At 47.1% G+C, this 14787-nt stretch overlaps 1 protein-coding gene across 7 annotated transcripts in view; it reads right to left on the bottom strand.

Annotated features, from left to right (window-relative positions):
- LMX1B (LIM homeobox transcription factor 1 beta) overlaps positions 1 to 14787 on the bottom strand; it is a 92618-nt gene that overhangs the window by 11017 nt on the left and 66814 nt on the right. For 4 of the 7 annotated variants that reach the window (XR_014028053.1, XR_014028054.1, XR_014028057.1 and 1 more), the window contains exons 3-7: positions 5582 to 5814; positions 5039 to 5217; positions 3151 to 3228; positions 2989 to 3055; positions 1169 to 1330 (exon numbers count right to left, since the gene is read on the bottom strand). Coding sequence is in view for 2 of the 7 variants with exons in the window: in XM_081340052.1 (XP_081196178.1) it covers positions 1169 to 1330; positions 2989 to 3055; positions 3151 to 3228; positions 5039 to 5217; positions 5582 to 5814 (719 nt within the window). In the remaining 5 variants the exon portion in view is untranslated. The remainder of the gene's footprint in view (positions 1 to 1168; positions 1331 to 2988; positions 3056 to 3150; positions 3229 to 5038; positions 5218 to 5581; positions 5815 to 14787) is intronic. The other 3 variants (XR_014028055.1, XR_014028056.1, XM_081340053.1) reach the window with 1 other exon arrangement.

Genomic DNA, 14787 nt, shown 5'->3' with positions numbered 1-14787 from the left:
TTAGGAAATTTCTCCTTGGTTCCAGGTTGCTTCTCTCCTTGGTGAGTTTCCATCCGTTGCTTCTTGTCCTGCCTTCAGCTGCTTTGGAAAATAGGTTGTCCCCCCCCTTCTTTGTGGTAGCCCCTCAAATGTTGGAACACTGCTATCCTGTCTCCCCTTCTTTTCACTAGACTAGACACACCCCCAATTCCTGCATGTGTTTCAACCTCAAAACAAAACAATGGCCAAGCTGGGATTTTCACTGAGGGCAGCTGATCAGCTATGGAACCCATCTGAGATCTGGTAGACCAAGATCCACACCTAACACTGCACAAAGGCGAGAGATTTCTTCAAGAGGTCAATGGTTGAAATCAGTAGCCTAAGCGGGAGAAGCAATTGTTCCCCACACCCTTTGGGCTCCACTGATTCATTTATTTACTTCTCCCCTCCTCTTCTTCCTTGGCATGTGGGAGGGCGATGGCAATCCAAGGAAAAACAGCCTTAGGAAATGCCAATTGCCCTGAAGGCGATGGCAGGGCTCTCTCGAGTGCTATGGCTGCTCCAGGAAATGAGAGAGAAGCTAATTTAATCCCGACATTGGCCAATGGGGCGTGGAGATCTGGAGGAACAAGTGGAGGGAAGGAAGGAGGAAGAACAGAAGAAGCTTTCAAATCCTATAACGCTCTCACTACCACTGACTAGTCTAATGTGTCTTCAGGTCCTTTTGGGGAATGGGTGGGATTAAGACGGGGTCACTGATGAATACAGAAATAGGAGGCGTTTGACCTGTCCATTCCTAGGAGCTCTGCTTTGTCAAATCCATCTGGAAGCAAGTAAGCAAGGAGAAAAGGATTCTAATAGATAGGATATTGGAATTTAGATTTCTATCCTGCTTTGTTTTTAGGAGATAAAAGCAGCTTAGATAGCACTCCTCCATTTTTTCTCTCTCTACAACCTTCCTTGCAAAGTTGGGTGGGCTGAAAGGAAGCATCCAGGCTAAAAACACTCAGCGAGTTTCATCGGCCAAGAGTGGACAGACAGGTGTTTCTGGAGTTATTTAAGCATTGCACTCTATGGGCTCTCTGGACACTTTAGCGCCCTTCCAGATGTTAACAGGAGACCTCAGAGTTTCAACAGAGGTCCTGAAGGTCTTACATGACAATGGCAGTTGGTTCCCAGGGAGTCTTACCATAAGGATTCATGTGGTCACCTGGCATTTGTGGCGGGGTGAGACCTTGCTGGAACGGATCGGTGGCGTAAGTGCTCTGCTCCATTGCTACAATCTGTTGTTGCGGTGGGGCAAGGGGTGTGTACGACGTCATTATCCCTTCCATCCGATTGGACATTACTTCTGTAGGACAACAACAAAACAACTTCAACTAATGCTTGCCTTGCCGTCAACCTACCAGAACTATTTATTATTATTGTTCGTCGCACCGTCAGCCAGATGTTCAGATTGGATCCAGCATTTTTGTCCAGTTATCAAATTCTTCCCAAGGACCTGGGATAGGCAGATGTGAATGTGTGTTAAAGGCATCATCACAGGATGTAAGCTGTCATGAATAAAGTTGCCTTTTGCAGTTGACTGATGGGGATTGTGTCAATGCCAGTGGTTATTATTGTTGTGGTTTGCAAATTCAGCCAGACGTTTAGACTGGATTGGCATGTTTAATCCTTCTGTTAAGTCCTTCCCAAGGACCTGAGATAGGCAGATGTGGAGGTATTAAAGGTACCATCACAGGATGTAAGCTGTCAATTGCCTTTTGCAATTGACTGATGGGGATTGTATCAATGCCAATAATGTTTACTATTATTATTATTTATTAAATTTATAGGCAGCCCAGCTCACAGCTGCAGAGATTCTGGGCAGCAAACGGCACTGTTTTCAACCTTAAAAAAATAACCATATTTGTTAGGACTCAACAGCCTATTCATACGTCTCAAGTGTGTTTTTTTCAGGAGGCAACTGGACTTTCTTGTTTTTCTTTGAAGACGTTTCACTTCTCCTCCAAGAAGCTTCTTCAGCTCTGACTGGAGGGTGGGGGATGGGAGGATCCAGTCAGAGCTGAAGAAGCTCCTCGGAGGAGAAGGGTGATTTGAAAACAATGATTCATTCCTGCGAAGATGGAGAGAGAAGTTGCCAGCTCTTCTCTTCGCCTCCACTCCCACGGCTCCCTCTGACGTTGGGCAATGCCTGTCTGAGGATGGTTGCTGCCTCTCTCATCCATATGCAAGAGTCGGTGTTGCGTCCTCACACGAAGGATTTTGCAAACTGGGTAGGGCAGAGGCCCGGTGTTTGTCCAGTCTTTCTCCTGCAGCATTTTGCCAGCCCTGACTGGCGCCTGATGGTGCCAGCACGGCCCAAAGCAGACAGGGTGAACTGAATGCCAATTATTGTCAGGGTGCAAGAGCTGAAAATATGCCAAGACATATTCTCAGAAAACTACCTAGCCTCCCTTGGGAAGTCCAGCCCAATATTTATTCTGGTGGAACATACAGGATCTGGGCAGTTACGCTGCTTTTAAAATGGGGGGTGGGGGGCAAGTGGCAACCCCTGGGCATTTTCAGCCCTGATGTCCATTTTTCTAAAATAGGTTAACTTTCTGTCATGGGCTGCGAGAACAACCTTGGGAGACAGGAGGAAGAGCTGCTTATCAGGGTATTGGTGGCTGGCTGCAGGGCGAGCTATGAGGAGCAAACTCTGCCCTTCCTACTAGCACTGATGATGTTACCTAGTTGGGTCAAGAAACGTCTACAAGGAAACAACCAAGTTCAGAGTGCACCAAGGACCCAACAGTCCTCCTCCTCCCCCTCCTCCTCCTCACAAACCCCTCTCCCTTCTAGCACTGATGATGTCCCCTAGCTGGGTCACGAAACATCTGCGAGGAAACCACCCAGCTCAGAGAGCACCAAAGACCTCACAGTTCGAGCCGGAGCTGCAGATATTCCATTTTATCAATGAATTACCAACCCCGAAGCTTTTCAAACCAGCTGCAGTGATGGCTTTACCTTGGCCAAGCCGCTGGGAATTTTGCTGTTCCTGCTGCTGCTGATGCCGCCGCGCCAGTTTTTTCATCTGCGAAAAGGAGAGAGGGTCAAAATCACTTTCGTTTCTCTCCTGCGTCCTCCGTGGGTGCAAGCGGGGCTTTGAGGGCCGTGTTGAGGTCTTACCTTCGCTCTCTGATTCTGAAACCAGACTTGGACTACGCGAACGCTGAGGCCTGTTTCAGCCGCCAGAGTCTCCCTCACCTGCAAAAAGAAGCCAAATACAGAAAACCAAAATTGCCACCATCCTCCAAAGATCCTCCCTCTGGGACGGTTTGGTCCTGATTGCCAAGAAATTAGAAGGGGCGTGCAAAGAATAAAAAAAAAAAGCTTCTGCATCATCTTCATTTCCCAGAGCATAGACCGTCCTCGGCTTACGGCCACAACTTCGGCAGACGTTTCTGTCGCTAAGTGAAGCAGTGGTTACGTGGGTTTCGCCCCATTTTATGACCTGGCTTGCCACAGTTGCTAAGTGAACCGCGGCACTTGTTAAGTTAGTAACATGGTTGTTAAGTGAATCTGGCTGTCCCCATTGGCTCTGCTTGTCAGAAGGCGGCCAAAGGGGAATTCCGGGATGCCGGGACACTGCACCCATCGTAAGTATGAGTCAGTTGCAAGCATCTGAATTTTGATCAGGTGAGCAGGAGAGAGCTGCGACGGTCCTAAAGTGCGAAAAACGGGCTTCAGTCCATTTTTTTCAGTGCCGCTGGAACTTTCAACAGTCGCTAAACGGACTGCTGTAAGTTGAGGACTACACGTCTGAAAGGTAGCTGGAGTCTGCGACTGAAACCTTCAAAGGCTGCACACCTTCTTCAGTGTGTTTGCAGACTTCTGAACCAGAAAGCTCGGCTTAGTCTTGGCTAATACCAGCTTCTGTCTACTCACGTAGGTACAAACATTGAGACTTGACCGTGCTTGTTGTTGGGAAGCATTACAACATTACAACACCGACTGAGCGAGCTAGTGAGCTCTACAACACTATTCCGTCTACTCAGGGAATGTAGAAGTTGAGATTGTCCTGAAATTTGCCAACTGGCTACTGGGAGAAATGAGGAAGGAAGTCCATTTTAATTAGGATTCGAAGCTAGGATACGACTTGGGGTGGTCAGCTAAGGGTGAGGTGATAGAAATGTTCCAATATCTCAGGGGCTGCCCCAAAGAAGGGGGTCAACCTATTCTCCAAAGCCACAGAAGCCAGGACAAGAAGCAACGGATGGAAACTAGTCAAGGAGAGAAGCAACCTGGAACTAAGGAGAAACTTCCTGACAGTGAGAACAACTAACCAGTGGAACAACCTGCCTCCAGAAGTGGTGAATGCTCCAACACTGGAAGTTTTTAAGAAGAGACTGGACAGCCATTTGTCTGAAACGCTATAGGGTTTCCTGCCTGAGCAGGGGGTTGGACTAGAAGACCTCCAAGGTCCCTTCCCACTCTGGTATTCTATACTCTGCTGTAAGCTGAGAAACAACCCTGATGCCAAATGAACCAGCTGTCTTGGTGGTGACAGCAAATTGGAGGACTACACAAAAATGGCCTAATCCAGGTTTTCATCCTGCTAATTCCAGCTCAGTGGATTCCAATGAATCAGTTGGTCTTTCTATTAATCAGACTTCCTTTTCTTCTTTCAGCCTTCTAAGTATTCCAGGAAAATCCTTTACAATTCCAGCTGCAGATGTCCTCCTTGTCCGAGATAGGGAATTTATACTTTTATCTTCCACTAACAAACTGGATATCTGGAGGGCCACAAATCCAAGGGAAATAGCTGTCAACTACAGTGGGATGCCTGCCAATTTTTACCACCCTACTGAAGGATCATAGGAGAAATGGCAATTACATGACAAGAGAGGATGGGGGGGGGGCATCAAGCTGGACACATAAGCAATGTGTCTAAATTATCCCAGTTGTGCCTGGGATGGCGTTAAGGACCTTCCGTGTGCAAAGCAGGCGTTTTTGTCAAAGAGTAGCTGCACCAATGATTAATAGCCAAGATTGGACGGATGAAGGAGAAACTTACCTTCCTACAAGGCTTGGAAGATACTTCGAAGGAGGCCTTGAAAGCTCTTCTCTGCTGGGTTGTGAGGATTGTCCGTGGCCTTTTAGGTCTTCTTGGGTCTTTCCCGTCATCACCGCCCTTCCCGGGGGTCATCTGTCCCTTAGCTGGTTTGATGTCCCCATCCTCATCGTCACTTTTCACTGTTGATATATCATGCAAATATGGGAGAGGCTGGATTCACACACCGCACGGAGCTACGCTTGGCTTGGTTAAAGAACATAACCTCCGGAGTCCCTTCCAACTCTATTATTCTGTTCTGTTATTCAGGTGTATCCATCCCATCAAACCCAAAGGACGTCTGGAATGGTGTAAGATCTCCTGCCACTGGGAGAGGGTTTTACCTTATATGAAAAATGTCATCGCAAATGTTAATAAGAAATGCCCCGAGCTCAGAGCTAGGCAAAGGTCCGTCTGCTCCAGCATTTTGCACCCCTCGTTGGCCAACCAGACACATTTTTGGAAGCCCACCAAGCAAAGAAGGCCCATTTCAGAAGGGGCCCTCACCTGAATCGGAGTCATCCGGACTGACGGAGCTGAGCAGATCTTTCTCCTTCTCGTAGTCGCTTTTACAGAGGAGCTGGCCTTCCTTCAAGACGAACTCGTCCCCTTTTCGCAGTTGCCGCTCGCAGACACAGCAACAAAAGCAGCCCAAGTGGTAAACGCACTCCAGCGCCCGCATGACGAATTCTGTGGGGGCAATTTTTTCCATGCACCCACTACATTTGGCAGCAAACAGTCTGTGGGAGAGGGAAGAAGCAACCAAAGAGAGACGTGTCAGGTCCTTCTGCACTGGGGGAGGGCGGGGTGGGGTGGGGGGGAAAACAAACCACACACACACACACACACACACACCATTTCCTGAGGGTCTAGGTAGGACAACTCGCAGTGGGACTGTTCAATGCCGTATTAATCGTTTCGTTCAGGCTTGCCGCTGGCTGATATTGAAATTATTTATTAATTTTATAGACCGTCTTGAGTTGGGCAACCTCTTCATTGTGCGATAAACAAAGCAAGCAACTTATTTCACTGGAAAAAAAATATCTAACCGGTCAGGGAGAGAAAAGAAGAAACAGATCAATGATGGGGGAGTTTTTTTTTCAGGCAAGAGAAAAACATTCTATTAACCAGGAGGCTGGGACTTCTAGTCCTGCTTTAGGCGCAAAACCACGGGGGTGACTGTGGGCCAGCCGTTCTCTCCCAGCCCTAGGAAGGAGTCAAGAACTTCTGGAGAAACCTCGCCAAGAAAAGCAGCCTTGTCTAGTGTATCGAAGAGAAGGATTGTGGGGGGGGGACACAAGATAACCGTCTTCCAATACTTGAGGGGCTGTCGCAGAGAAGAGGGAATCGAGCACCAGAGAGAAGGACAAGGGGCAATGGACGGGAGTTTGTGAAAGAGAGACCCAACCCAGAATTAAGGAGAAATTTAATAGAATAACAGAGCTGGAAGGGACCTCCAAGGTCTTCTAGTCTGACCCCCTGCTCAAGTAGGAGACCCTAGAATATATCGGACAAATGGTGGTCCAATCTCTTTTTTTCAAAGCCTTCCATAAATCAGTGGGACGGCTTGCCTTCCGAAGTTGTGGGTGCTCCATCCAAGAAAAGATGGGGGCACCATTTGCCCCGAGTGGTGTAAGGTCTCCTGCCTTGGACAAGGGGTTGGACTAGAAGGCCTCCGAGGTCCCTTCCAGCCCGAGCATTCCAGGTTGGAAAAAAGCTAGCTCGTCTCTCTGGCTGACCCAGCAGCAGGAGAGTGCCCTTGGCATGGTCTGCGGTGCCAGGATTCAAGCCATCTGGCCACGTTATATCATGTCCCTGATTTATTGCCTTCTGGTTCCTTATCTCGCTTTTAAATCCACCCTGCTCTGCCTCCCTCCCAATCCTCCTCGGCGGCTGTTTACTCTTATAATCAAGCCCTAACAACTAACCTTTACCGTTTCAATCGCCTCACCCTGGTTTTTAATTTCCTCCTGTTTGTGGGGCAAATAGATTGTTAACGGTTGTGTTATAGCTCACCGGCTGAGATAAGCACGGTTTGCCATCCGCATTAAGCAAGGTTCAAGAGACTGGCTAAACAGGAGGAGGTTGTAAAGGCAGGAAGACCTGGGTGCCTCTCTGCTTGTTCGATGTATCCGTATCATGGGACGAATTAATCAATTGGGGGTGTTAATTGATCGATGCCGCCTGGGAAATGAAATCACGTTTTCGCTTCTTGATGTTATTTTCCAGTTCACAGAAAGAAAACTTAGGGTAACTTGATAGGAAAAAAACCTTTACCAAAACCACAGTGGCAGGTTTCCCACTGCAAACAGCCACAATCCTTTTTCTTCTTACAGCGGAGCGGCTTGTCTCTTTAATCATTATTGATTTATGGCCAGAATTTTGGTGCTAAGTCAGTGCTGTCGTAAGTCGAGTCACCAGGAGACCAGACTTGATTTTACAATCATTTTTTTACGGCAGTCGTTGAGTCGTGTGGTCATTAAGCATATTGCACGGTCCCCAACGGACCTTTTTTTTTTGCTGGAAATTGTCAAAAAAAAAGGTTGCAAATTTATTTATTTATTTATTTATTAATGGGATTTATATCCCGCCCTATCTCCCGAAGGACTCAGGGCGGCTAACAACAAAACATATAATAAGTACAGAATTGTGATCAGATGACCACAGGACAAGGCAACGAGTGGGTTGCCAAGCTCCTGAACTGTGATCGTGTAATTGTGGGGTTGGAGGAAGGGAGGAAGTTAAGAAGCATCTCCATCCATTATTATTCCATTATTTTTTTAAAAAAAAGTTTGGGAAGGTACAGAGAGGTGGGACTGTATCTCCAAACCCCTCCAAGCCTGAGACAAAACAATCTTGAGACGTTTGGGAGAATTTCTCCCACGTCCTGGTCTGGAGACTCCAAAACAAAAGCAAAAGAGAGACGTGTCAAAAGCAGCAGCCTTAACTGAGTGATCACCTGCTTTGCATGGAGAAGGCTCCAGATCTACCTGCCAACCTCTCCGCAAATAGGGCTAGGAAGCCTTCTTGCCTTGGGGCTCTTCCCCACAAAGCCTTGGCACCACTCCTGGATCAATAGTGATCGCAACCCCGGTTCTCCGCGAGTACCTCAGCCAGTTTTCTTCTGGCTCAGCTGCAGCGTGGTTCCCATTGGTGAAAATCTGCTTTGCGATTTGAGATTCTGGAGCTAGGCAGAGTTTGGGGGTGGTAGTGGTGTGGACTGGTTCCCCACCGGCAGGCACCCACGCCAACCCTTCTTGCCTTCCAGACCCATAGCTTTCTCCCCTGCCCGCAGCTGCAAAACCTCTCAGGGGCTATTTTGTAGACAAGCCAGCTTTTGTCACTTCCTTGCTGGCGATGCAAACATGACAAGGCAAGGTTGGGAGATTGTGGGTGGTGCAGGGTGCTGGCTGGGGCCTGTTTTTGGCCACCCTGGTTAACTGGCTGGGCTTCTTCTAATACCTGCAGTGAAGACAACTGGAGGATTTGGAAAATGTTTGTGGAATCCTAGCAGGGGGGGGGGGCTGTATCAAATTGCCTTTGGGCTAGCCCAGGGGTAGGCAACCTCGGCTCTTTTATGACTCATGGACTATGCTGACTCAGGAATTCTGGGATTTGAAGTCCATGAGTCATAAAAGAGCCGAGGTTGCCTACCCCTGGGCTAGACAGCGCTTCAAATTGGGGACTCTCTCATTTTGATATAGAATCCAGGGCTGTCATGGCTAACAGCTTATTCCCCACTTCAGGTGAAAGATTATCAAAGAGAGGTCCAACCTAGAATTAAGGAGAAATTTCCCTAACCATGAGAACCACTAATCAACGGAACGGCTTGCTTCCAGAAGTTGTGGATATGCCATCGCTGGAGATTTTCAAGAAGAGATTGGACAGCCATTTCTCCAGAATGGTATAAAGTCTCCTGCTTGAGCAGGGGGCTGGACTAGATGACCTCCAAGGTCCCTTCCAGCTCTGTTATTCTGTAAATATATCACAGAACGGACTCTATATACAGTCATAGTCCTATCCTGCCCACCGGTGAGAACAATCAACCACCTAAAACTTGGAGATGACTCCCCACACCCAAATGAGGGGTTTCTCCAAAAGGGTCATCCCAAACTTGCAACCCAACAAATCACAAATTCTGGTCAATGATCTGTCTCCGGTGGAGGTGGGCATGTTTTTCACTATGTCTTCCTCTAGCTTGGCAACCACGCCATCTCACCCCACCAGCCGTGGGAGGAACATCCTTTGGAAAGCTGTCATTCACGCAGGGGAGTGTGACGTAGGAAACTTAAAGCCGCCAAAGTTCACCAACCACGGTTGCTATTTCCGCTGCTCAGGGACTGCCTTCGGTGCAATTCCAGCGGCGTTCATAGCTCCCGATGGCTTTTATTTATTTATTTTCAGTGTGTTGCATCTTGAAGGTTGGTACGGTGGGGTTTGGCTGGCAAGAATGAGTTAGAGGATGCAAGGATAATGGCCCTTTTCTTTCCAAAAGGGGAACATTAAGTAGAGAGGAGGGGGGTTGCGGATCCAGCCAGAGGCTGGCATAAAACGACACAATAACTTGCTACGTGGCCTTTGCCGAGATGCTACGCAGGCGATCCTCATGCCTGGAGTCCATCAGGAAAACCGTTTAGTTGCTGATTTGCAAGGGAGAAATTTCACTGTCCTGCGGTGTTAATGTTTGTTTTTTTCCAGCGGGGGGTCCATTGCCAAATTCCGAACTCATCAACACAATCTTTTATTAATAACCCTCTGAAAAGCTTCTGCGGTGGCGTTATTGCAGAAGGCATGCAAGGCTGGGAGGTGACATCCATTATCGAGATTGCAATGGGGGGCGGGAGAGGAGGGTGTCCTCAGGGGTGGGAGGAGAGGAGGGCGAGATAAAGCAAACACACTGGCGTTTTATAAACAAAATGTTTCATGTGTTACAGCTCCTCGCCTCCCCCTCCCCCTTCTTCGCGGGGAAACAGTGGGGTGCAGGTTAAAAAACAACAACGAAACCCACTGGCAAAGATGTGCCGTTGCCAGTGGAAAACCCTCCTTCCGTCTTTTGATTTGCTGCTGTTGGGGGGAGAAAGAGGCATTTTCTCTCTTCCCCCCCCCACTCACCCGCACTCCATTTCCTAGGTCTCCAACAAGCTTTAGCTTTCCTCTGTCCATCTGGGCTCACTCTGGGATCCTTTCACAAGATGGCACAGGCCATTTTGGATTGTGAGGGTGAGAAGGTAAGCCTGTGAGGTCCTCATTGCTCTCTGAGCTTGGTGGTTTTCTTGCAGACGTCTCGTTACCAGACGAGGTAACGTCATCGGTGGAGTGAGGATGTTACTTAGTTTGGTAATGAAACGTCTGCAACCACCAAGCCCAGAGCTACTGCATATGGACAGACAGCAAGTCACACTGATGATGTTACCTAGTTGGGTCATAAAGTGTCTGCAAGAAAAAAACAAAAACCAAGCTCAGAGAGCACCAAGGACCCCACAGGCCAACCCTGAGCTACAAATATTCTCTTTTAGCGAAATATAAATTTGGATCATGATGGCAAGGGTTGACCAGGGACCTGTGGACTAGATTTGAGTATCTTGATACTGCCCCATTGCTGAAGTCACTGTTTATGTTATGCTTCCTAGAAGCCCTGGCGGCGCAGTGGTTAGAATGTGGTATTGCAGGCTAATTCTGCCGACTGCCAAGAGTTCAATCCTGACCAGCTCAAGGTTGACTCAGCCTTCCGTCCTTCCGAGGTGGGTAAAATGAGGACCCAGATTGTTGGGGGACAATGTGCTGACGGTGTAAACCGCTTAGAGAGGGCTGTAAAGCACTGTGAAGCGGTATATAAGTCTAAGGGCTATTGCTATTGCTTTAACAACATTTTATATCCACCCCTTCCTCTGGAGGGAGCTCACCAACTCATCCTTTCCATTTCTGCCACCCAAATCACAGATTTTATACTGGATTTAGGATAACGTGCCTGATTTTAAATCTTGGAAAGTACTAAATCCAGCTTGAAAAATAGAGAAACCACGGGACCTCACCTGCTTCGATGTTCCCCTGTTAGGGTGTGAAGAATATTGTTGTGGGCAGTTCTTAATTAATTTAATTCAGATCTTTAATGAAATGTTGACCTATATTTCCATTTAATTAAATCAGATAATGTTTTTCTCCTGGCCCCACCCAGCATGCACTCAAAGACAAACCCCTTCTTCTGAAAATAGTTCGGCACTATACTTACTTACATCTATACATATCTAAGTCACCCATGCCCCTTTAAAGTACACCTTTTCTACTTTAAATTATACACCAAACGATAATGTTTATAGCTCAGGGTTGAAATGCGGGGTCCTTCATGCTCTCTGAGCTTGGTGGTTTTCTTGCAGATGTTTCATGACCCAAACTAGAAACGTCTGCAAGAAAACAAACAAGCTCAGAACACCACCATCTCCTCCTCCTCCTCCTCCTCCTCCTCCTCCTCCTCCTCCTAGCACACCCCACTCCCTTCTATCACTGATGACGTTACCTAGCTGGGTAATGAAATGTCTGCAAGAAAACAAACAATTTCAGAGAGCACCAAGGACCCCACATTCCCATGGATATCCATTAGATCCAAGAAGTTAGTCTGTCTCCCTTACCCTTTGTGGAGATTTGGGGTGAGAAAGGAGCAAACTGTAAACAGCTGAGAACTAGGGCTTGCTATATTTGAGCAATGCACCCCAAAGAAATAAAGAAGAAAAAAAAGAAACGGGAAAAAAAAAGGATGCAAAAGGACTTATAAAACTGGGACCACCACTTCTTGCAAATGAAAGTCCAAGCAGATCATGCTTCAAGTATTATCCTTGCACTAATCAACACTAAAGGACGAAGAACAACCAGGCTTTTTTCATCCTCTCAACATCTGTGTTTGCTCTGGAGATTTAGCGAATTGGACACTCTGCACCTGTATTTGCAGATTTACCGATAAGCCAGAAGATTTTAAAGCCAGCCAGTGCACCTTTCACGTAAAACATCAATATTGGCTTTAAACAGCCCTTCCATTGCTGGATCACAGAACACAGACTGAACGAAAATCCAAAGCTTTTGCAGTTACTACAAAATCAACGTTTAAAACAGATTCACCTTTTTTTTACTCCGAAACAGAACTGCCTGAAAATCACCCACTTCTATAAAAGCACAGCTCTCCTAACAAACCAGAGCACCCAGATATCCTGCATTTGGCTAGGAATTTTCCCTTGAGCAAAAACATAAACCTTTATGATACTGTGTACCAGGAATTTCCCATCGAGTAGTCTACTGCCGTTGTCCCAACGCAGCTGGGATGGAAGCTACGTTTAATAAACACAAATCTGTTCCTGGTGGAATTTGCTCCTTCCTAGCAATGGCACCACTAATGACAAACTGATACACTATGTCCTAATATGGACTGATATGTGTGTGTATTGTGTTAGCTTGGATAAGGACATAAAACCAGCTTCGTTGGACTTGGCTAAAAGTCCTTATAGCTCCCCACTCTCTGGTTGGGGTTGATCAGCTGCATTCCAGAAGCTCACAAACGTGGAGAAAAGATCCCTCCCTAACAGCTGGTATGGAAGTGCTCGGAATTCAGAAAATGTCAACAGGATTTAGAACTAAGAGGTGCTGATAAACTAATCTTGGCAAGGAAGTTGTGGGTGCTCCATCACTGGAGATTTTCCAGAAGAGATTGGACAACCGTTTGTCTGAAATGGCATAGGGTCTCCTGGCTGAGCAAGGGGCTGGACTAGAAGACCTCCAAGGTCCCTTCCAATTCTGTTGTTATATTGCAATATTGCTATAGGTGATCCAGGAACATGGAATTCCCCCATCTCAAATCTTATGAGAAATGAGGAAGCGAAACTCCATTTTCACCATTTTTCCATTTGGGTGGTAGCTTTTTTCAACCTCTGAAACAATCATCAGGAAGGTTGTCCCCCATCTTAACTAGACTTAACATGTCTTGATTTTTCCCCCTTTCTTTTCCTTCCCTTCCCTTCCCCTTCCTTTCTTTTCCCTTCCCTTCCCTTCCCTTCCCTTCCTGTTCTGCCAAATTCCATACAACAGGGCTCCTACCCTGTAATTTTAATTTCTTACACCCGCCCCCCCCCTCCAAAAAAAACCCTGGATACCTTCTTTGAACAGTTCTATGGCCTTACTCATGTGTGACGAACATCTTAAGCTTTTGGCCACATGCCTTGGCCAAAGCTCTTCCTTCTTGTCTCTGAACTGACCATAAGACCCAGAATCCCCCAAGAGAAAGGAACAAAGGCCAGGATCGCGCCCCATCTTCCATCTCCCTAAGCTGATGGTGGGCAGTCACTCTTGCTTTGACAAAGTACCTCCTCCACCTCCAAATCCTTATCATTAAAGGCTTAAGCAGCTTCCCCCCCCCCGCCTCCTTTTGGAGACAAAAAGAATACTGTTAATGGGGCACCCTACGAGAAAACCATCAGTAAACAGTCACTTTGATGAAGGACTGGGGGGTGAATCGGGGTGCCTTGGGGCACATACTCACTGCGTTGGTCATGAAAGGAAGAAGGTAAGGTGTCTGCTGGGTCAGGAGACAGATCAGAAAGACAGGGGGATGAACCTCTCAAAAGACCTCAGGCTTTCCCCCTTACAATTTTCAAACAACTGTCCAGCCCGATGCATTCTTGAAAAAAACATTCTCTCTGATGTGATTTTTCACACCCAAGGGAAGTTTCCTTCAAGCGCTCTTGCGGGGCTTAGCAGCAAGATGTGAAGGATTCAGTGTTGGAGCATTCACAACTTCTGGAGGCAGGCTCTTCCACTGATTCATTGTTCTAGCTGTCAGGAACTAAGGAGGAATTTCCTGACGGTTAGGACAATGAATCCGTGGGACAACCTGCCTCCAGAAGTTGTGAGTGCTCTAACACTGGAAGTTTTTAAGAAGAGACTGGACAACCATTTGTCTGAAATGTCTCCTGCCTGAGCAGGGGGTTGGACTAGAAGACCTCCGAGTTCTCTTCCAACTCTGTTATTATTCCAGGGGAAGACAAACAAATCCGTTGGTAGCCACGACACGTTTCATCCCACCAAGCCACCTACTCATGGAAGATGGCTGCCTAGGGGATCCTGTAAAAAATTTGCATTGCAATCTTGGGTTGACCCTGTGCTTTTTAGAGGGGAGGCTGGATAGTCAAGAGAAGACTGAAGGGAACTACCTGGATTTCTAGCTCCATTTCAAGAGGACAAACCAACATCGGATTGGGATTATGAAGGTGAATCCTCACTTATCCCAGAGGCATGGAGTCTTCAGTCTCCAAGTATATAAGGACCTCAGTTACCCACATCATGATTTACTTATGTTTGTTATCTAGTAGTAGGGGTACACCTCTACCTTTTCAAGGACAATGTCTTCTGTGAAGGATCATCAGCAGATGGTCCTTTCTGGGTTGGGTTGCCCAACCTGTTGACTGACAGGCTGAAGAATCCTGATAAAGAAAGCAACTTTTGGAGTTTCCTATCCACCCTTTAAGCAAACAGTTCTCCTTATCAATCTTCCTCAACTCGGTGAGCTGCATTTGATCCCTGTTTCGATCATGGCCACTCCTTCCACCTAGCCCTCTAAACAAGCTCATGCAAGCTTGACCCAGATCCACCATCTTCCTTGGCATCTAGCTCACCTACATTTCCCTGAGGACCCATAAGGTTGTCCATGCTTAGTACACGCAATGTTGGAAGTA

Source organism: Vipera berus (genome assembly GCF_964194415.1).
Source record: "Vipera berus genome assembly, chromosome: 15".
Taxonomy (NCBI): Eukaryota; Metazoa; Chordata; class Lepidosauria; order Squamata; family Viperidae; genus Vipera; species Vipera berus.
Note: the sequence above shows the minus strand (reverse complement) of the source record. Positions and strands in the feature narration are given on the sequence as shown.